This window comes from Rana temporaria, chromosome 13, assembly GCF_905171775.1.
Source record: "Rana temporaria chromosome 13, aRanTem1.1, whole genome shotgun sequence".
Classification (NCBI taxonomy): Eukaryota; Metazoa; Chordata; class Amphibia; order Anura; family Ranidae; genus Rana; species Rana temporaria.
The window spans coordinates 15,991,071-16,014,096 of NC_053501.1; the positions used below are offsets into that span (position 1 = coordinate 15,991,071).

Consider the following 23,026-nt stretch of genomic DNA (forward strand, 5'->3'; position numbering starts at 1 on the left):
AATAAGAATAATAATATAGTTCAGAATACTGCAATAATAATAACAAAATAAGAATAAGAATATAGTATCATGGTAATAATAATTTGTCCTGTAGCCCTCACTAAAGATGGCCGCCGGTTTCCATAGCCTTGGCTCCTGGAGAGCTTTCCTTCTTGCAGATTGGCTCCCTGAGTGTCTCAGGTGAATGGGCGGCGCCATGTTGCTGGGGCCTCACTGCGGGAAGGTCAACGGTTGGTCTCCAGGACAATGGCGAAGAACCGGAAAGGGCGGAGCCGGGGGCGGGCCTCTCGGCTTTCCAGGCTCTTCTAGTAACTTCTACGGCCGAGAAAAGTGACGGCGGGGCTGTGCGGAGGGGACACACCGGGACCGGCACAGACATGGCCAAGTGGGGAAAGGGAGACCCGCGCTGGATTGTGGAGCAGAGGGCGGACGCCACCAACGTCAACAACTGGCACTGGTGAGAGGCACCGCATAATACACACAGGGATATACATTCATTATATATTACATTGTATTCATTCCATCACTCATTATATCATTGTATTCATTATATACTATACATTGTATTCATTGCAATACAATGTATAGTATATAATATATTGTATATTCATTCTATTATTCAAAAAAAAAAAATATATATATATATATATATATATATATATATATATATTGTATTCACTATATCATTCATTATTTTTAATATATATATATATATATATATATATATATATATATATATATATAAACTAGACTAGACATTGCATTCATTCATTATATACCTGCCTCAAGACCGGCCCAATTCTCACATCTAAAAATCCGCGTCTTTTCTCAGAAAATTGCTTTGAACCCCCAAACACGGCACTGATGGGCGCTCATAGGTGGTACTCATGGGTGGCATAGGTGGGCACTGGCATAGATGGGCACTGATGGACACTGGGTGGCACTGATGGACACTGAGGGGTGGCACTGATGGCATTGCTGGGCATCATTTTAGCCATTGCCCATGTTGCCAGTTAGTGCCCATTTTCTATTATTATTGGTGTTTTTTTTTATAGCACTGGGGGGCAGTGGTCCAGTGTTGGCATCTGAGGGGGGGCTGCTCTGATAAACAATCAGCGCGACCCCCCCCCCCCCCTGTCAGGATAGCCGCCGATCGGCTCTCCTCTACTTGCGTCAGACGCGAGTGAGGAAGAGCCGCTCAGCGGCTCTTCCTGTTTACATCGTGATCAGCCGTGGTTAGACACGGCTGATCACTTGGTAAAGAGCCTCCGCCGAAAGGCTCTTTACCGAGATCGGAGATGCAGGGTGTCAGACTGACACCCCGCGTCACCGATCGCTGCGCGCCCCGGCATGAAATCCTGCAGGACGTCAATAGACGTCCAGTCAGGATTTCACAACCACTTCCCGGACGTCAATTGACTATTGACCGGGCGGGAAGTGGTTAATAAACAGACACTTACCTGTTCCACAGTCCAGCGCCGCGCCGCCCGGAGCTCCGCTCCTCTCCCCCCGTCACCGCCAGCGCCTCCATCCTAAGTGTGGGCTCCCGGCTGTGACGGCTTTCGGCTTCACGACCAGGCACTCGCTGCGCTACGCTACCTGATTGGACAGGCCGATCGCCTGGGACCTGTCACGTGTCCCAGGCGATCGCCTACACCCCCCCCAAAAAAAAAATGACATGCCAAATGTGGCATGAAAGGGGGCGAGGAGTGGTTGAAGCGGAAGTTCCACTTTTGGGTGGAACTCGGCTTTAAGCTGGACCAGTAAAGCGGCTTTATGATGTCGGAGATCGCAGCTTCGGGTACAACGGGACCGGGCAAGATGGAGAGGGGTCCAGTGTAAATTCACCTCACGGATTTTTCGGTAAAGATAAGCTTGGGGACATTTTTTTTTTTTGGGGGGGGGGGGGTTTGTTAAAGTGTTGTTGTTTTTTTTTTTTCTTTTCATGGTATTTAACTACTTCAATACAGGGCATTCCTGCCCAGGCCAATTTTCAGCTTTCAGCGCTGTCACACATTGAATGAGAATTGTGCGGTCATGCGACGTTGTACCAAAATTTTATTTTGATAATTTTTTTCCCCTCACAAATAGAGCTTTATTTTGGTAGTATTTGATCACCTCTGCGTTTTTTATTTTTTGCGCTATAAACAAAAAAAAAAAGAGACCGTTATGAGAAAAACACTCATAAATATCTCCATTTATCGTCCTGTCCCCTCTGTGGCCCCGTCCTTCTGCCCGGTCTATGGTGGCGCCACCATTGTCCTGCCCCCTTCATTGGTGGTGTTCGTCACTGCCTTCCTTCCCCCTCCATGGCATCATCAATCCAGCTCACAAAAATGCAGATGTTGGCACCCTACCATGCAGTTCACATTATGGGCACAACCAAATTGTCCGGGGGATTGGGGCTTCCCCATATTGGCTGCAGTAACCACTTTTTGGTGTCATGTGTTGGCTAGTAAACTCTGATTGGTCAACTCCCACCTTTTTTATGTAAATCAGCGCCATCACAAGACTTGGTGCCAAAGACCCTTTGTGCGTTCTGGATTGGCGTGTGGCATCCCCAGCCAGTGCTCTGCTGTACTGACTGTATACACAACACATGCAGTGCCCTCACCTGCAGAGCTGACACTCGGCTGTTCTCCAGCATGTGCCCACTCTGCTGAGGACATAAAGCCTCTCCCTGGTGTCAGTGATGGGAGTACAGGGAGGGGGAGGGATAGCTGGCACATCACTAAAAATAGACCCGAGGAGAGGGGGGTGGACGGGGCAGAGCGTGGAGTGAGCTGTCCCAGGATTGGGGGCACTGTAATGGGGGCACCTGTCTTCGAAAGGGGGGGGGGGGATATGTATTAGAGATACTCCTGTCACAATAATGATTGGGGGGGGGCTCTGTAATGGAGGACACCTGTCTTTAAAGGGGGGGGGGTCTGTATTAGAGATACTCCTGTCACAATAATGATTGGGGGGGGGGGGCTCTGTAATGGGGGCACCTGTCTTCGAAAGGGGGGGGGGTCTGTATTAGAGATACTCCTGTCACAATATTTTTTATTTGGCGGGGGCTCTGTAATGGAGGACACCTGTCTTTAAAGGGGGGGGGGGTCTGTATTAGAGATACTCCTGTCACAATATTGATTGGGGGGGGGGCTCTGTAATGGAGGACACCTGTCCTGGAATGCTTGTGGGGGGGGGGGATTCTCAGTAAATCGGTCTTGTGTATTCCCAATCCTCATTCTCTATACAGTGAGGGGGAAAAAGTATTTGACCCCCTGCTGATTTTGTACGTTTGCCCCACTGACAAAGAAATGATCAGTCTATAATTTTATTGGTCGGTTTATTTTACAGTGAGAGACTGAATAACAACAAAAATATCCAGAAAAATGCATTTAAAAAAAAGTTATAAATTGATTTGCATTTTAATGAGTGAAATAAGTACCGTATTTATCGGGGTATTGCGCGCTCCGGCGTATAGCGCGCACCCCTAAAGTGGACCCGCATTCCTGTGGAAAAAGATTTTTGTACTTAGTTTTGGTGTCTTGCGCGGCGTCCATCGGCGGCCTCGTCGGGTCCCGCGTCCGTCTGCGGCTTCGGGTGTCCTCTTCGTCGGGTCCGGCGTCCTTCTGCGGCGTCCTCCCCACTCGATCCCCGCTTTCCCGTGCCGAGTTTGAATACTGCGCCGGCATATACCGAGCGCAGTACACTCGTGTATAGTCGGGCAGGCTCGGCTACTCTCGCGCTTACGTCCAGGACGTACAGGACGTGACCGCGAGAGGAGCCGAGCCTGCCCGACTATACCCAAGTGTACTGCGCTGGGTATATGCCGGCGCAGTGGTTCAAACTCGGCACGGGGAGGACATCGCAGAAGGACGCCGGACCCGACGAGGAGGACACGACCGCGAGAGGAGCCGAGCCTGCCCGACTATACCCGAGTGTACTGCGCTCGGTATATGCCGGCGCAGTGGTCAAACTCGGCGCGGGGAGGACACCGCAGAAGGATGCCAGACCCGACGAGGAGGACCCCACCGAAGCCGCAGACTGACGCCGGACCCGACATGGACGCCACGCAAGACACCAAAACTGTAATTAATAAAATGTTTTTTTGCAGGAATGCGGGTCTGATAAATACGGTATATAATGTTTGGGTGTTCTAATTAGAGGGGAGGAAATGGAAGTGAAAACACAGGGGAAGCTTCATTAGCATTGCTGGTTGTCTTGTCATGCCAACGGCCACCACAAGATGGCGCCAGATCACAAAAGGAAGCATAGGCCTGCAGAAGGCCGCAAAGCAGCGGCCTTGATTACCGCCCGACGCGATCGCGGGGGAGGTGGGGGCGCACGGAGACACAGGTTGGCATCCCCGCCGCGCGGTGATTGAGGCCACGGCTTTGCTGCCTTCTGCAGGCCTATGCTTCCTTCCCCAGGAGCCAGGTCGCTAATTCTAGTCGCAATTGCGACCTGGCGCCCGGATTACGTTGAACCCTGTCCTACATTGCTAACTTTCTGCCAGTCACTTGGTTACTGTCATGTGTTGTCTCACTAACCCGGGACAAATGTATAGATCAGAAATGTCCCAATCTGGGCACCTATTCCAGGTCACTAAATCAGAGGATTGAAGCTGGAGGACCAACATGACAGCTAGTGAGCTGGCATTTGCAGGAAGATATGGAAATGATGGTGGTCTCTGTGTCCTCCTTGTTAGGGTTGTATGACACGAACACATGCAGATGGACAGGTGTCCCCCACATGGTTCGGGGGTTGGGTATAGACATAGATGGAATCTGGACATGTATATATCTGGGGCTAGATTCAGCATTGATTTACGACGGCGTATCTTCTTTCTGTATTCAGAAAGCAAGATACGCCGACATTAGCCTAAGATCCGACTGGCGTAAGTCTCTTACACCGTCGTATCTTAGGGTGCATTTTTACGCTGGCCGCTAGGTGGCGCTTCCGTCGTAGAATATGCAAATGACCTAGATACGCCGATTCACAAATTTGCTTACGCCCGGCGCTATTTTTTTACGTCGTTTACGTTAAGCTTTTTCGGTGTAAGGTTGCTCCTGCTATTATGAGACGTTGTTTGCGTAAGTCGTTCGCGAATAGGGCTGGACGTAATCCTTGCGGCGTACTTTGGAGCAATGCACACTGGGAAAAAACGGCATGCGCCGTTCGGGGAAAAATGTCAATCACGTCGGGTCACCACCCATTTACATAAAACACGCCCCCCCATACTTATTTGAATTAGGCGCGCTTACGCCGGCCCCATTTACGCTACGCTGCCGCAACTTACGGAGCAAGTGCTTTGTGAATACTGCACTTGCCCGTGTAAGTTGCAGCAGGATAGCGTAAATAACATGCGCTACGCCCAAACAAACTTACGGCGGGCTACTTGAATCTAGCCCCTGGTGTTTAGGCGGGGTTACTCCTAAATTTACCTGGCAGGTATAGCTATCTTGGCCTATTTTTAGAGTGAAATCAATTGATCCCTTATGCCCCATACACCCGAGCGGAATTTCCGCCAGCAAAAGTCCGATGTGAGCTTTTCATCGAAAATTCCAACCGTGTGTATGCTCCATCGGACTTTTGGAATTTCCGCCAACAAAAGATTGAGAGCCGGTTCTTAAATTTTCAGACGGAAAACATTTTTATTGGAAAATCCGATTGTCTGTAGCAATTCCGACGCATGCTCGGAAGCATTGAACTTCATTTTTCTCGGCTCGTCGTGTTGTACATCACCGCGTTCTTGACTGACGAAAGTTCAGAGAACTTTTGTGTGACTGTGTGTATGCAAGCCAAGCTTGAGCGGAATTCCGTCAGAAAAACCATCCAAGGTTTTTCAGACGGAAAATCCGGTCGTGTGTACGCGGCATTAAACTTTGTGTTTTGGAACGGTTAACGACTGTTGCCATAGGAGACGGCATTCCTGCACATGTGGCGTCTTGCTTTCCCTGCACGGCTGCCCTCCTGTTAAAGTCTCGGAGTCTGCCAATTGAACTTGCAACTACCTGAAGGGTGTCCTGGTCCGAACCCTCTCTCCCCTCAAAAAGTTTAAGAGAAATAAACTCTTTTGCATTCAAGAAGTGTCTGGCGCCCAATAACTTTACCTACTTTGCACCCTCCATGCCTCACAAGCCACCATATACAGAAGTATGTCAGCTGCCTGACCCTGGAGGTTCTCATTATACTGAAGGAGGCCTGGGACCTTGCGACATATAAAATGAATAAATAATTGCAGCTCAGCATTCATACAAGTTATTACATGTCTTGCTCTTGTCCTGTCATGGAGCCTGTATGGTGTGCTGATCACTTACAGACCCCCTCTTGTCCTTTCATGGTACCCATATGACAAGGTGACGGTCAGTGTCGATCATTGACCTCCTTGCGTTCTCTCCTGTCATAGTTCCTGTATGACATCACAATGGCTCATTCCGCTCACTGACTGACCCCCTTTGTTTCTTTGGCAGGACGGAGAGGGACGCCACAGCCTGGTCTAATGACAAATTAAAGGAGCTGTTCATGGCTGTGTCTGTGACGGGCGAGGAGGGCACATGTGAGGTGACGGAGATCAGTAAGATGGACGGCGAGGCCTCCATCAATAACCGAAAAGGGAAACTCATCTTCTTCTATGAGTGGGACGTCAAACTCAACTGGCAAGGTGAGTGCGCTCCCATATCTGTGTGCGCCATAAGGGGACGTTTATACTGTATGATTTGGGGTGGTGGGGTTGTCTTGTGTGATCATGGGCTGTGGATAGAAGATGACGCGGTTATTCTGCTTGTAGGACAGTCGCCGTCTGGCGTGAAATATAAGGGACATGTGGAAATCCCGAACCTGTCGGACGAGAATGACCCCAGCGAGGTGGAGGTGAGGGTTCTGATATTCCTCAACAGAGGCTCCCCTTTGATTTCTCTTTTCCTTGGTGAATTTTGTACAGCGATGGGGCTGGACCCATGTCCTCCGCATTGAGATAGAGGTGTGGGTGTGTGTATATAGTGGCAGTGTGGTACCTCACCAGGGTGATGTTGACACAGGTAGGTTGAGGGGCTCCATGGGCTTTGCTTAAAGGGGTTGAGCAGGAGAGTCAGGACGCTCCCCACGTTGCAGATAGAGAAAGGAGCTATGTGTTAGGGGTTGTCCTGACTCTCCTGCTCGCCCCCTCAAGGGAGGGGGCAAGCACAACACTCCACACCAGGGAGAAAGCCTTGCATTACTGTGTGGAGTTACAGACAGAAGAACAGGAAGTGAGGATTTCTCAGAAGAAATAAGGACATTTCAAAGCAAAATGGAAGGATGAGGTAAGTGAAGGAGGACTGCACTAAGGTAAAGGAAGATATTTAGGGAATTTTTTTTGTTTTTTGTTTACCTTTTTTCAACCCCTTTAAGCTAGTGCATTGTTTCGCTAACCTTTTTCCTTCGATTTCACTTCTAAATATTTTTTATATGCATTTGGGGTGGGATGATAAATGTGAACCCATTGCTTGTCTCGGCATGGACACAACACAAGTCACTTATGTCTTCTGATGACGTCTCTCCCGTAGATCAGGGTCTCTCTTGCTAAAGATGAACCGGACACCGACCTGCTCGGTCTGATGAGAAAGGACGGCGCGCAGAGGATTCGGGAGGTTGTCGCCAATTACATCTCCACTCTGAAGACGGGTGAGAACCCTTTTAATTATATACAGTTTTGTGGCCCGTATGTTGCCCTCGAGGACAGGTGTAGAACATTTTGTTTCAGAGAGCCGCCTCTACTGGGAACAGAGACTCTCTAAAACATGGGTCTTCAAACTACGGCCCTCCAGTTGTTCAGGAACTACAATTCCCATCATGCCTAGTCATGTCTGTGAATGTCAGTGTGTTACAATGCCTCATGGGATGTGTAGTTCTACAACAGCTGGAGGGCCGTAGTTTGAGGATCCCTGCTCTAAAACAAAGGGAGCAGCACATGTTCGCCCATCTCACAATTCTCATTTCTCTTCCGTTCATGGACGGACACGGCATCCTTTGACAGTAGGGTTATGCACCAATCCTGTCAAAAGATGCTGTGTCCGTCCATGGACTCGGAGAAATGGATTTTACGGTGAGTACAAAAATCCTATTTTTCCTTTTCTTTTTTGTTAATTGATGAAGCCAATTTTTATTTACTAAAAGATCTTCTGCAGACTCCCCAAAAATGTTGTAACCAATTCTGATGATTCCAGTGGCGCCATCCAGTTTGGTCCTCCAGTTTTTGGGGTGACGGCTGGTTGGTGGGTTGAGGTTCTTTGGTCCCCAATCTCTTGCCTGTTGAATGTCGGCTCTCTGGGGGTTTATAATTTGGGTTGTATAATCCTCGGTTCTCATCCCATTTGCCATCTGCTATTCCAGAGTTCACACAAGGAATGATCCTGCCAGTCACCAATGGAGTCTCTCACACGACTGTTGACAATATCAAGCAGACGGTTCCTCCGCCGGAGGTAAGTGATTTTTCTTCTGTAGTATGTGACGTGTCGGGACTTGACGTGTTTACAGAAAGTGATGATTTGTTCTCTGCAGACACAGAATGCCAAATCAACAATGTACCAGAACACCGGAGTGAAAATTCCCACATGTAAAATCTCCATGAAGGAGACCTTCCTGACCTCCCCGGAGGAGCTGTACAGGGTGCTCACTACCCAGGAGGTAACGTCAGTAGGGGCAGCGATATCCTGACCTGGGGTGGGGGGGGTGTCCTGAGGATGGTGACTGTTTAGCTGATTATTTTTATTTATTTTTTATATATATTTCTCGCCTTTTAACCACTTGCTTACTGGACACATAAACCCCCTTCGTTCCCAGGCGAAATTTCAGCTTCCGGCACTGCGTCGCTTTAACTGACATTTGCGCGGTCGTGCGACGTGGCTCCCAAACAAAATTGACATCCTTTTTTCCCCACAAATAGGGCTTTAAAAAAAAAAAAAAAAAATCGCAATAAGCGACTGGTTTGCGCTAAAGTTATAGCGCCTACAAAATGGGGAACAGAATTATGATTTTTTTTTTTTTTTTTTTTTTTACTAGTAATGGCGGCGATCTGTGATTTTTTTTTTTTTTTTTTATTATTTTTTTTATTGCGGCGGACGTATCGGACACTTTCGACGCAAATTTGGGACATTCACATTTATACAGCGATCGGTGCTATAAAAATGCACTAATTGCTGTATAAATGTGACTGGCAGGGAAGGGGTTAACACTAGGGGGTGAGGAAGGGGTTAAATGTATTCCCTGGGTGTGTTCTAACTGTGTGGGGGGGAGGGGGGTGACTGGGGGAGGTGACCGATGCTGTGTCCCTATGTACAAGGGACACAGATCCGTCTCCTCTCCTCTGACAGCACGTGGAGCTCTGTGTTTACACACAGAGCTCCACGTCCCTGCTGTTACCGGCTGTGTCACCGACTATCGCGTGTACCCGGCGGACATCGCGGCCGCCAGGTACACGCATCGGCTCCCCAGCGAATCGGCGGCACAGTGGTTACGCGCCGCGCGCCCCCCAGAGGCACGCGCGGGTAATGCATTTCAAATTACGTCCAAAGACGTACACTTGGCACCTGAGAGCCGCGCTGTTGATGTCTTTTGTCAATAGCGCGGGTCTCAAGTGGTTAAAGCGTTAGTAAACCCACAACAGTAAAATCAGTCTGTATATGCAGTAAAGCATGCTTGTTGTACTCAATGTGGAACCCAAGAGGTTAATCCTCCATGTTATGTATAAAGGCTGTTTTGATCCTGTCTTCTCTGATCTTCCACTGTCCCCAATCATTCTTCTGATAAAACTGAGCCATTGGAGTCACTCTGCACGTGCTCAGTATGGTGTGTATTTCCAGAGGTGTGTTTTTTTTTTTTTTTTTTTTTTCTTGGGAGAGTGCATGTGGTTAGCACTGTCCAGACAAAGTCAGGGTTCCTGCAGCCCCATAGGGCAGAGGAGAATGAAAACTCCTCCTCCTACAAGCTTTAACTATACACTGATAGAAGTCACAAGACTGCTATATACTGCTCATGAGATAAGGTATTTAGCAGTTTGTACTTTCTAAAATAATTGCATATCTGTGTTCTGTGGGGGACCAGATATAGTGAATGCAGGGTCCTGGGTTTAGTAACACTTTCAAGGTTTTTTACCTTAAGGCTCCATTCACATCTAGGCGGACGAAATCGTGGCGTTTTGTCGCCGCAAATCGCGGTACAAATAGCGGCGTTTTGTACCGCGATTTGCGGCGACAAAACGCCGGTATTGTCCGCCCAGATGTGCCCCAGAATGACCCCCTCTATGGAGATGCTTCCCATCTCCTAGCCGAAAGACTCCTGAAAAAAAGGTCCGGGACCTTTTTTCAGGCGATAGGCGTCAGGCGTTCGGCGTGGAGATGTGAACCATCTCCATAGAGGGACATGTATTTCCAGCCCTCTGGCGGCAGCGGCGTAGCGCTACAGGCGTAAAAACGCCTAGATGTGAATGCGGTCTAATACATTCTATGAATTGGGGTGAACAACCTTTTTGTGGTTCAGCTTCCCCGCCCTTTTCTTGCCTGAACCCGATCATTCCAGCCATGGGGACGAGCACAGCAGCTCCAGCCGCTGTCTTGGGTATTCATTGAATAGATTGATAGCAGCAGGAACCATTGGCTCCTGCTGCTGTCAATCAAATCCGGTGACACAAGATCCATACAAAACAAACCGCAAATAGGCTTACACTGCGATGTGAAAGGAAAGTGATCACACAATGGGAGTGGCATATCTGGGGCCCCTCCTTCATATATGGGTCCTTTTATTTAAAGTAGAACTTCAGGCAAAACTTTTATTTTTTTCATTTTGGATAGAGCAGGTGAGGGTTGTAACCCCTGTCAGATTCCCCCCCCCCCCCCTCAATCTGTGTCCTATTGCAGTGATTTCACTGTCTGTCCTATAGCCAAACAGGAGGAAATGCCTGCATGTTAAGGGAATCTCTTGGGGACCACCAGGTCACCAGAACTAGTGTCCCCATTGGAAGATTTCCCCTCTATTACTTTTCTGGGGACAACTTAAAACTTGGGATTTTCTCTTACTTTCGTTTTAAATGTTGATGGTAAACAGAACAAATAGAGAGGATGAATCTCCCTACTGAGGACACAGACGGCAATAAAACCTGACGGGTGTTCTAACCCCTCTCCACACTATCCAAAACTAAAAAAAAAAGTTTTGCCTTTTTAGTAATACTTCAAATTCTCATTGTTGGGAGTTGCATGTCCTGGGCTCCCCCTTAGTATTTAGGCTCCTATGTTAAAGGGGAGTTCCAGCCGGTTTTTGGTTTAATAACCACTTAAGGACCGCCTCCTGCACATTTACGTCGGCAGAATGGCACGGCTGGGCACAAGCACGTACAGGTACATCCTGTGCTAGTACCCAGCCGTGGGGCGTGCGCTCGCGACGAAGCACCGGGACCCGATCGTCGCTGGAGTCCCGTGATCGGTCCCCGGAGCTGAAGAACGAGGAGAGCTGTATGTAAACACGGCTTCCCCGTTCTTCACTGTGGCGGCGGCATAGATCGTGTGATCCCTTTTTATAGGGAGACACAATCGATGACGTCACACCTACAGCCACACCCCCCTACAGTTGTAAACACGCATGAGGTCACACATAGCCCCTTCAGGTGGTTAACTCCCAAACGGCAACTGTCATTTTCACAGTAAACAATGCAATTTTAAATGCATTTTTTGCTGTGAAAATGGCGGTCCCAAAAATGTGTCAAAATTGTCCGAAGTGTCCGCCATAATGTCGCAGTCACGAAAAAAATCGCTGATCGCCACCATTAGTAGTAAAAAATAAAAATAAAAAATTATAATAATAATAAAAATGCAATAAAACTATCCCCTATTTTGTAAACGCTATAAATTTTGCGCAAACCAACCGATAAACGCTTATTGCGATTTTGTTAAAAAAAAATAGGTAGAAGAATACGTATCGGCCTAAACTGAGGAATATATTTTTTGGGGATATTTATTATAGCAAAAAGTAAAAAAAATTGCCAAAAGAAAGCTCTATTTGTGGGAAAAAAACGACGACAATTTTGTTTGGGAGCCACGTCGCATGACCACGCAATTGTCTGTTAAAGCGACGCAGTGCCGAATCGCAGAACCTGGCCGGGTTCTTTAGCTGCCTAAAGGTCCGGGTCTTAAGTGGTTAAAAGTCAGCGGCTACAAAAAGTGTCTCTTCTGACTTTTAGTAAACAGACACTCGCCTGTCCCATGGTCCAGCGATGCGGCCGCCCGAACCCTCGCCTCTCCCCGGCAACAGCGTCCTAAGTGTGGGCACCCGTCTGTGACAGCTTGCGGCTTTACACTGCGCATACGCAAGTCGCACTGCGCCTCCTCAATGGCCGAGCAATCTTGTGGGACCTGTCGCATGGGAGGGAGGGGGAGAGGATAACTTCCGCTCGGGCCACCTAGGTAACTTGAGCGCAAGTGGGAGCTGGGTACCTGTCAAAATTGGGTTACTCCCCCCCCCCCCAATGGTGCCCCAAGGGCCGGATAGAGGCAAGCAAATGGCCGCAGTTTGGAGAACACTGATATAGAGAATTTGCAGCTTGGCTCAAACTAAGTAAAGGGACAGTAAACCTGAAGATCAGCTTTCATGTTTGGCACAGAGATAATGTTTGTTGTGGCCACAAGGGGGCAGTATTGTGATTGATTTTGTCCAAAAAGCGTCAGTATTGTGCTGATGTCTTGTCATCTCTCTCCAGCTGGTTCAGGGCTTCACACACTCGCCAGCGACACTCACAGCTGAAAAGGGCGGAAAATTTCAATTACTAGGAGGAAATGTCAGCGGAGAGTTCATGGAGTTGGTGAGTGATTGTGGTGTGATGATGAAGTAAAGATTGGAAGTGGTTGGGGTCGGTACATTGTAGTGTGGGGGGAGGGGAAGGGTCTGTACATTGTAATAAAGATTGGGATCAGTATATTGTAGCAATGTGTGCTATTGGGGAGTCTGCATACATAGAGCCTGTCTGTGCTCCTGAGGCAATGGGATGTAGTTGTCTACAGAGACCATGGTGGAGGACTGTGGTGGCTACAAATCCAATGGCGGAGAGGAAGCTCTGGGTGGGGTGCAGAACCCCTGGCCGGGGGGAGGAGTCGGCTCTGGTCAGGGTGAAGAGTCCCTGGCCGGAGGGAGAAGTAGGGGGGTAGAGTCCCTCGCTGGGGGGGGGTGGAGTCGGCTCTGGGTGGGGGAGGCAGAGCCCCTCGCTGGGGGGGGTGGAGTCGGCTCTGCGTGGGGGAGTGAGGAGCCCCTTGCTGGGGGGGAGGGGGTGGAGTCGGCTCTGGGTGGGGGAGGCAGAGCCCCTCGCTGGGGGGGGTGCAGTCGACTCTGAGTGGGGGCAGAGCCCCTGGTTGGGGGGAGAGTCAGCTCTGGGTGGGGGCAGAGCCCCTGGTTGGGGGGAGAGTCAGCTCTGGGTGGGGGCAGAGCCCCTGGTTGGGGGGGGGGGGGGGGGTTTGGCTCTGAGTGGGGGCAGAGCCACTGGTTGGGGGGGGAGTCGGCTCTGGGTGGGGAGGGAGAGTTGGCTCTGGGTGGGGCAGAGCCCCTGGTTGGGGGGGGGGGGGTGTCGGCTCTGGGTGGGAGAGGGAGAGTCGGCTCTGGGTGGGGGCAGAGCCCCTGGTTGGGGGGGGGGGGGTCGGCTCTGGGTGGGGGCAGAGCTTCTGGCCGGGTGGGTGGAGTCGGCTCTGGGTGTGGGGAAGGAAGAGTCGGCTCTGGGTGGGGGCAGAGCCCCTGGCCGGGTGGGTGGAGTCGGCTCTGGGTGGGGGCAGAGCCCCTGGTTGGGGGGGGGGGGGGTCGGCTCTGGTTGGGGGGAGGAGTCTGCTCTGGGTGGGGGCAGAGCCCCTGGTCGGGTGGGTGGAGTCGGCTCTGGGTGGGGGCAGAGCCCCTGGTTGGGGGGGGGGGGGGGTCGGCTCTGGTTGGGGGGAGGAGTCGGCTCTGGGTGCTTCATCAGGTGATTGTTATCTAAGTTTGCTTCTTATTTTGGGGTGTTTCTACAATGCTGACCTCTCCCTGTGTATTTTTTTTAGGACTCGGAAAAGAGAATTGTTATGGCTTGGAGGTTCAAGTCATGGCCTGCAGGTAAGAATTGTATTCATAAATAAATGTCCCCTTTGATTTGAAGAAAGGGCCCCCAGGACCCCCTGTTTGTGCGTCCTTCTCACTGCAGGACTCATTCTTTACAATGATCAATGAAGCTGAACTCCAGATGAACAGCCAAATACACAAATGAAATCCATAGAGAAGCTGTTATACCTGATGAAAGATTGAAGTATTTCTGTCCATGCAGTCCTGGGATTTACACATCTCTGTTACACAGCACAGCCTGTCTGGAAGACAGAAAGAAGACCTGATTTTTCTCTGCTGCAGTTAGCAGACAAGAAAAGGTCCCCCCATTCCCCAGTATAATACTTCCTGGCTGTTCTGATGGAGAATCTGTCCAATCAGAAATCCTGGTAGCTGCCATTGCTTACTTTTTTAATGCTCTGGCTCCAGCACTTCCCTCCCATTCCTCTAGCTTGCCTGTATAGTGAGATATTGTCCTGGAACAAGCAGGATTGGAGTCGGGTTTCTCTGGCTGCATGCTTGATCTGCATCAGGGTCATACTAGATGGTGGAGGATCGGGAATGCAGTTGTGGAGTCCGATGGCAAGTTGGCATCTTCTCTATCTGTCCCTATAGAACAGGGATAAGCAATTAGCGGACCTCCAGCTGTTGCCAAACTACAAGTCCCATCATGCCTCTGCCTCTGGGTGTCATACTTGATGCTGTCAGAGTCTCGCTATGCCTCATGGGACTTGTAGTTTGGCAACAGCTGGAGGTCCGCTAATTGTATATCCCTGCTATAGAATAAGATGTTCCTCTTCTTGGTGCTGAAACCTTCAGAGGAGATGATTCCTGTATAATGAGGTGCAACAAGTGAAGATTGTTTGACCTCCGTAAGACAAAAAAACATTTCTTGCAGCTGCTGTCAGCTCTGTGTATAACCTGTATGTAGCGTCGGCTGCGCACAGTAAACGGCGAGGTATTCTGGCGGTGGTACAAAGACTTACCATTGAGTCGGATGGAGCGCTGCTCAGCCGTTCACTGGAAGCTTTGTATTTCATCTGTGAATACAAGACTTCCTCTGAATGGCTGGGGTAGAGATTCACATCCCCTGCCCACCTCTCTACCTCGGCCAATCCCCTGTATTCATTGATAAATTTCAAGGCTTCCCGTGAATGGCTGAGCAGTGCTCAGCACGACTCAATTTTGTTCTGGCAGCAGCCAGGAAGTTGCCGAAACGCATCGCTGTATACTGTATGTAGCTAAATACAGTTTATACAGAGCTGACGCAATTGGTAATGAAAACGGTTTATTTGGGCCAGCTTGGCGAGAATTAACAATTTTAAACGATCTGAAGTTAGAGATGGGCTTTAGGCCCCCTTTCCTACTGAGACGGTTTTCAGATGTTTCAGCGCTAGAAATGGCGATTAAAAACCGCCTTCCATTGAGGCTGAGGCAGCACAGTGGTGTAGTGAGTAGCACTTTCGCCTAGCAGCAAAAGGGTCGCTGGTTTGAATCCCGACCACGACACCATCTGCCTGGAGTTTGCATGTTCTCCCTGTGCCTGCGTGGGTTTCCTCCGGGTACTCCGGTTTCCTCCCACACTCCAAAGACATGCTGGTAGGTAAATTGGATCTTGTCCAAATTGGCCCAGTATGTATATATATATATATATATATATATATATATATATATATATATATATATATATATATATATATATATATAATGTGTGTGTGTGTATATATATATATATATATATATATATATATGTGTGTGTGTGTGTGTATGTATATATGTGTGTATGACTGTATGTCCCAAGCGTGTCACGATCCTACGGGGTAAGATGACCGCACCAGCCAAGCAGACACTGGCTGGAAAAAGCGCCTAGAGGCGATTCAGTTTGCATGAGTAGCGAAGTCATTCATTTCAATGTGACTTTTCACAATGGGGCGGTGCGCTTGTGGGACATTGGGAAAAGTCCTGCAAGCAGCATCTTTGGGGTGGTGGGTCAGAGCTCCCAAAACGCCCTGCCCTTTGAAATAAATGGGCCTGAAAAGCGATTTGGAAGCGCCACAACGAGCGCTTTTGACCCCTTCAGGGTTTAACCCCCTAGCAGGGGGTTAAAACACCCCGCTAGCAATTGAAAAGCAACGATTAAACAGCAGTAAAGGGCCGCTAAAACGTGCAGCGCTTTACTGCTAACGCTCGGGCAGCCCCAGTGTGACAGGGGTCTTAAGCAAAACTTTAGGGGTGGGGGAATAATTAATTTTGGGTAGAGGAATGGAGGGTTATTACCACTGTCAGATTTTTTTTTTTTTTTTTTTGCCATCTGTGTCCCCTTTCGGAGAGTTTCCTTCACTTCCTGTCTCATAGCCAAAACAGGAAGTGAGAGGAAATCCCTGCAAATTGAGGGAAATCCTTGGACCCCCCAGGTCACCATAACTAGTGTCCCCATTGTAAGATTTCCCCTCTATTTTCTGGGGAAAACCCAACATTTGTATTTTCCCTTTACTTTCAATAATAGTAAACAGAACAAATGGACAGGGTGCATCTACTTACTGGAGGCACCGAGTGTAATAAAAGCTGACAGGGGGTCTAATTCTTCTACACTCTATCCCAAAATATAAAATGCAATTTTTTTTTTTTTACTTTTTTTTAATACTTTTTTTAAATCAGTTTGGCGGCTGCATTATCTCATCTGACCAGTAGGTGGTGCCTTGTGTGGCAGAGTGGAATGTGAAGCCATAGAAGGCCATGTGTCCTGAATGTGGTTCAGGAATAAATTGTGATTGGCTGCTGAACCTTGCTTCACTTTCTAAGCCTGATGGTGACCAATAGCTGTCATTTCACCTCTCTGCGTCCAGAATAAGAACTTTGATCTGTTCCCATGTGTGTTCTGATCCATCATGGTGTACAGTGCAGCGCTGTTTTAGAAGAAATGCCGCAATTCTCTGGTGAGTCAGTCGTTGACCTATGGGCTGTCACGTTGTGTCTCTCATACTCACATCGCTCCGTTTTACCCCCACAGGACATCACGCCACCATCTCCCTGACCCTGTCAGATAAAGGTGGAGAGACGGAGGTGCAGATGGAGGCGCGGGGCGTCCCGCAGAGTGAGGAGCAGCACACCAAGGATGGATGGAAACGGTATTACTTCGATGGCATTAAACAGACCTTCGGCTATGGGGCGATGCTGTTATAACTGGGGGGGGGGGGTCCCGGTTGGTTGGGGGGTGGGAGGGAGGGGGGCGCAGGGGGATTTTTTTTTACCAGTGTATAAAAAGAAAATATTGTCTTGTGGACTGAAACTCGTATTTAATGTTTGGGGGAGAAGCGGCTCCGGATTCAGGTTTGTTTGCACTGAGCCCCAGTCGGCGGGGTGTAAGCTGTGTATATTGTTACACTAATAAAATAAATTATCGCCCTGAGCCGTCTGTTTTTATTACACAGCCTGTACCATCCAGTTACAGCTGGCCTATCGGACGCTTTAGAAATGATGACATCACAGTGCTGTGTGGCTGCTGACAGTATTGGCTCTGCCCCTGCGGAGTACACTGTGGAATCTGGTTGTGTGTGTGTGTGTGTGTGTGTGTGTGTGTAAATTTTTTTAATATAATATTATTTTGTATATATATATATTTTTTTTAATAAATATTTTAATGTGTGTGTAAAAGGCAGCCAACCAGACATCTGGGGGAAGAAATTTTTAGGCTGGGTTATGGCGGCTGAGCAATCTGGAAAGTGGAAGCAAAGTTGTGTGTGTTTGTTTTTTTGTTTTTTTCCCTTTCTTCTCTTGAGGGGGTGGGGAAAACCCGGCAAACCCATTTGTGCTGTTGGTGTCCGCAGCGCCAGGTGAACACGGGCACAGAAGAGACAATGGAAGTAGAATTTCTGCAAAGATTCACCCTCTCTATTTTGTCTTGGTGACACTGAGACAGAAAGTGATGAGAAAGCCAAAAATGTTACAGTTGTCACTAAAACAGGAAAAGAGGGGAATCTTGCAACGGGGACATTCATTCTGTGTAAAAAGGGGATTCCATCACTTTGGAGGAGATCTTCTCTCGCTTGCTGTTCTATCTTTTGATACAGGAAGTGAGGACGAAACTCCCACATGGGACACAGACAAAGATAAACGGACACTGGGTCTAACTCGTCCCTAATCCATCCAAAACAAAAAATAATCTGCACTGAATCTTCAGTCCCTTCTAGTGATTTAAGAGAAGCATCTCATGTTATCTCATCCTCAGGATTCCAACTGTAAACGGGAGATCCAAAATTCCTTTACTACACAAATCTGCTGTGTGTGGCCGCGGGGTGGTGCTGTTAGAGGGCAGGAACTGCTAAAGTGATAAATAACTTTGGGCACAGGATGTCACTATTAGACTGCAGGAACACTGAGGAGCTTCTGGGCTGCATTCTTATAGGGTGATAGCAGGGTATAACCACGGGTTGGCGCTATTGTACTGCTAGAATGCAGAGGAGCGTCAGGAGCATGTTCACTAGAGCAGGGGTGCCCAATATTTTGAAGAGCAGGGGTTACTTAAGCGACTTGGTAACCGGTCGCGGGCCACAATGAGTGGAGTGGGTGGATGGCAGCCCACTCGGCTCTATAGAGCCCACTCTACTCTCAGCACACCAAACTCGCAGGTAATAGAAGTGTATGGCTCAGTGCAGGTAACCCACAGGGGGATCAGTTTGAAAGCAGCCCAGTAACCACCGCAGAAAAGATATGCTTTATTTATATATATATATATATACACTGTGATTTTAGTAATAATTGTACCTTTAATAACAGTATTCTATTCTACTTTATTCTATCCAAGAGCAGGAGGTCGCGGGCCACATCAGAGGGCTCCGCGGGCCACTGGTTGGTCACACCTGCACTAGAGAGTAATGGCGCCATCCTGTGGCTACACTTGGCTATCGCTCTATAGAATGCAATCCAGAAGGTCTTCTGTCTTGTAGTATATTAGCGCCTCCCTGTGGCCATATACAGCCATTTTCTATCAATTTTTTTTATTAAAAACCCTCCAGAACCTCTGCTGCTGCAGTACAATAGTGCCTACCAGTTGCCACATACATCCAATTTATGATTGATGGATATATACGAAATATATTTTACCATAAGCGTTTGTGTTCCTGCAGTATAATCACGCTATCCTGTCTTCTATAAAGGAAAAAAAACAAAAAAACATAAATTTGATGCATGTGGCCATTAGGTGGCGCTATTGTATGCAGTGTTAATTTTGGAACTAAATTTTGATTTAGTCTTAGGACTAAAATGGCTTTTTAGTCTTCTGCAATTGTTTTTAGTTGCATTTAGTCGACTAAAACTCATTTTATACATCTAAATTAAATTGTAATGCATTATTTAAGCATTTCTCTACAATTTCCAAACTCATTATATACTGCTGGAGTGAAAAATCGAATCTGTTATTATTTATGGCAGGGGTAATGAATTAAAATTCAAGGAGGTCCAGTCACTAAATTTTTTTTTTACGGCCGAGGTCCGAATCACAAGTCTGTGCCATTAACGATTGTACATGTCTTTCTTCCCTTTTTTGGCGTAAGCCGCACTCTCTGGTGCTTTTCTTATGGTTTCCTCCACACGCTCTGATAATACTCTGTGAATGTTAATGTCCCCAATAGTGTTTCCCCTTACATCAAGTACCCCTACCAGAATAATCATTACATTGGGTGTCCCCATCAAAACACCCCCATAAATCAGTTGCCACCGTCAGGGTACCCCCTTATATCAGGTTATTCCATCAGGTTTCTTCATCAGACGGCTCCCCTACCTATCTGGTGTCTCCCATCAGTGTGCCCCCTTACATCATTTGTCCCCTTACAGTAGGTGCCATCATCAGAGTGCCCCTTTACATCAGGTGTTCCCATCCGATTGTTCCTTTACATTAGGTGTGCCCCTTTACATCAGGGGTCGCGATCAGAGTGGCACTTTACATTGGGGTCCCCATCAGAGTGTCCCTTTATATCAGGTGTCCCCATCACAGCGCACTTTAAATCAGGTGTCCCCATCACAGAGCTCCTTTACATCAGGTGTCCCTATTACAGTGCCCCTTTACATCAGGTATTCCCGTCAGTGTGCCTCCTTATATCAGATGTCCCCATCAGAGTCCCCTTAACATAAAATAAGGGTCACGCTGATGGGCACATTTTATATTAAGGGGCACTCTGATGGGCACAACAAAACATGCCCCTTAACGTAAAATCTGACCATCAGAGTGCCACTTAAAACAAAATGTGCCCATCAGCGTGCCCCTTAACATAAAATAAGGGTCACACTGATGGGGACCTTTTATGTTAAGGGGCACTCTGATGGGCACATTTTATTTTAAGAAGCACGCTGATGGGTATATTTTTAATGTGCACACTGATGGGCACAACAAAATGTGTTCATCAGCGTGCACATTAAAAATATAACCATTAGCGTGCCCCTTAAAATAAAATGTGCCCATCAGAGTGCCCCTTAACATAAAAAAAAGGTGCTTATCAGCCTGACCATTAACAAAATATACCCAGCGGTGTGCACAAAAAAAATATATACTCATTAATGATCAGTACATCAGTGGCCCACATACCTTGCATGCAGGAGGGTACAACTGAAATAACGAATTGGCGGACGCTGCAAGATTGCCAGGATTCAGGAACCGCAAGCAGCATTGGGGCAAGGCGCGCATTTGACGTCACGCCCCTACTCTCAGGGAGAGCCGGGAACCGCGAGCAGCAGGGGGGGGGGGGGCACGCACGTGACGTCACACCCCTACTCGCGGCCCGTGTCAACTCCGAGACCTGCGGTGAGGAGCAGGGGGCGGGAGCACGCACACACGCAGCGTCACTGGTTGCTGGGGAAACCCAGCGCTGACATTTACAATTACACTGGGGGTCTGGGGAGAAGCGTCACTCGGGCCGCCATTTAGTGACGGCTGATTTATGGTATAGAGGTAGGAGCATGCACTACAGATCAGTGTTCATTTTGACATAAAATTTCAATTTAGTGTTTTTGACTAAAATGCCATTTTAGTTTTGGACCCATTTTAGTCATTTCAATTGTTTTAGTCGTATTTTAGTCAACTAACATGGTATTAAGTTAGGCGACTAAAATGTTTTAGTCGTCAAAATGAATGCTGATTGTAGGTTCTGGAATGTGTTCTATATTAATATGTAAACTTGTATATAGCGTGGTACTATTTTATAGCAAGAGAGTGTATTATAACAAAAAAAAAAAAAAGAATAATTAATAAACAAAATGGAACTGTTTGTATATGGCCAAAGGCTGGCACTATATACTGCAGGAACAGAGGAGCTGTTGGAGTGTGTTTTATATAACAGGCATCTCCAAACTACGGCCCTCCAGCTGTTGCGGAACTACATGTCCCATGAGGCATCGTTTAAGCTCTGACATTCAAAGACATGACGGGAAATATAGTGCCTGAACAACTGAAGGGCCATAGTTTGGAAACCCCCTGTTCTATAATAATACAGGGTCTGGCTGTGTGTGGCCACAAGGTGGCACTGCCATTCTGCAGGAACACTAGGAGCTTCTGCTTTGTGTCCTATATAGAGAGTGAAAGTTAAGTGTGGCTACAGGGTGGCGCTATTGCACTGCATTCACACCTTCGCGTATACGTTTTGCGGCGACAAAAAATAGGCGTTTTGTCCCGCGATTTGCGGCGACAAAACACGTCGTTTTAAACCGCGTTTTTTCTAGGCTCCATTCACACCTAGCCGTTTTATCGCCTGTAGCCCGACGCTACAATACGCCGGAGGGTCGAAATTGCATTGTTCTCTATGGAGACTGTTCACATCTCCTAACGCAGAACGCCGTACGTCAATAGAACGCCGAATTTCAAAAAAGTCCCGGACCCTTTTTCGACGCGCATATCGGGCGGCTTAGGCGTTCCGCATAGCCGACAATACAATGTAAAAAAAACGCGGTTTAAAACGACGCGTTTTGTCGCCGCAAATCGCGGGACAAAACGCCTATTTTTTGTCGCCGCAAATCGCGGTACTTACGCCGCAAAACATACGCGAAGGTGTGAATGCAGTGTTACATTGTATTGTCGGCTATGCGGAACGCCTAAGCCGCCCGATATGCGCGTCGAAAAAGGTTCCGGGACTTTTTTTTTAAATTCGGCGTTCTATCGACGTACAGCGTTCTGCGTTAGGAGATGTGAACAGTCTCCATAGAGAACAATGCAATTTTGACCCTCCGGCGTATTGTAGCGTCGGGCTACAGGCGACAAAACGCCTAGGTGTGAATGGAGCCTTATACTACAGGAACACAAGTGGAGCCTCTGAAGTGTGTTCTACAGAAACTGTCACGTGCGTGTGGCGCTGCAGTAACACTAGGAGCTTTTGCAGCATGTCCTATAGCGAGTAACAACTAAGTGTGGCCACAGGGTGGCGCTATTACACAGCAAGAACACAAGAGAAGCCTCTGCAGAAACTGACAGGTGAGTGTGGCCACAGGGTGGCGCTATTATACTGCAGGAACACAGAGGAGCGTCAGGCGTGTGTTCTATAGTGAGTGGGAGACCATCAGAGGCAGTGAGCGCCCCTTTTGCCCACAGCCCCAGTGCTGGCATCTCATCACACTGATTATAAAAATGATCTTTATAGAGCAGGGATATGCAATTAGCGGACCTCCAGATGTTGCAAAACTACAAGTCCTATCATGCCTCTACCTCTGGGTGTCATGCTTGTGGCTGCCAGAGTCTTGCTATGCCTCATGGGACTTGTAGTTCTGCAACAGCTGGAGGTCCACCAATTTGATATCCCTGTTATAGAGGCTCCCATCATGCTACTGACCATATTGAACCTGAAATAAGAACTGTCTGTTGTTTGCAGGAACCATCTAAAGGAAATGAATAATCTTACTGGGCAATCTAGACAGTTTCTATTACAGGCCCATTGATTGATGAGACGTTGCTGGACAGAGGAAAGGGACACCAATC

General features: G+C 48.1%; 1 protein-coding gene across 1 annotated transcript; it reads left to right on the forward strand.

The window, feature by feature from the left end:
• Positions 1 to 274: 274 nt before the first annotated feature.
• Positions 275 to 17,278, forward strand: AHSA1 (activator of HSP90 ATPase activity 1). Its single transcript, XM_040332229.1, has 9 exons — positions 275 to 457; positions 6,462 to 6,652; positions 6,779 to 6,861; positions 7,536 to 7,653; positions 8,362 to 8,450; positions 8,530 to 8,655; positions 12,716 to 12,817; positions 14,034 to 14,085; positions 17,081 to 17,278. Exons 1-9 carry the CDS (start codon positions 378 to 380, stop codon positions 17,251 to 17,253), a joined length of 1,014 nt encoding a protein of 337 aa, XP_040188163.1. The 5' UTR covers positions 275 to 377; the 3' UTR covers positions 17,254 to 17,278.
• Positions 17,279 to 23,026: the final 5,748 nt, after the last annotated feature.

Coding starts and splice junctions, on each gene's coding strand:
- AHSA1 (XM_040332229.1), top strand. CDS start 378: ATGGCCAAGTGGGGAAAGGGAGACCCGCGCTGGATTGTGGAGCAGAGG. Junction 6,653..6,778: donor CGTCAAACTCAACTGGCAAG/GTGAGTGCGCTC, acceptor TTCTGCTTGTAG/GACAGTCGCCGTCTGGCGTG. Junction 8,451..8,529: donor AGACGGTTCCTCCGCCGGAG/GTAAGTGATTTT, acceptor TGTTCTCTGCAG/ACACAGAATGCCAAATCAAC.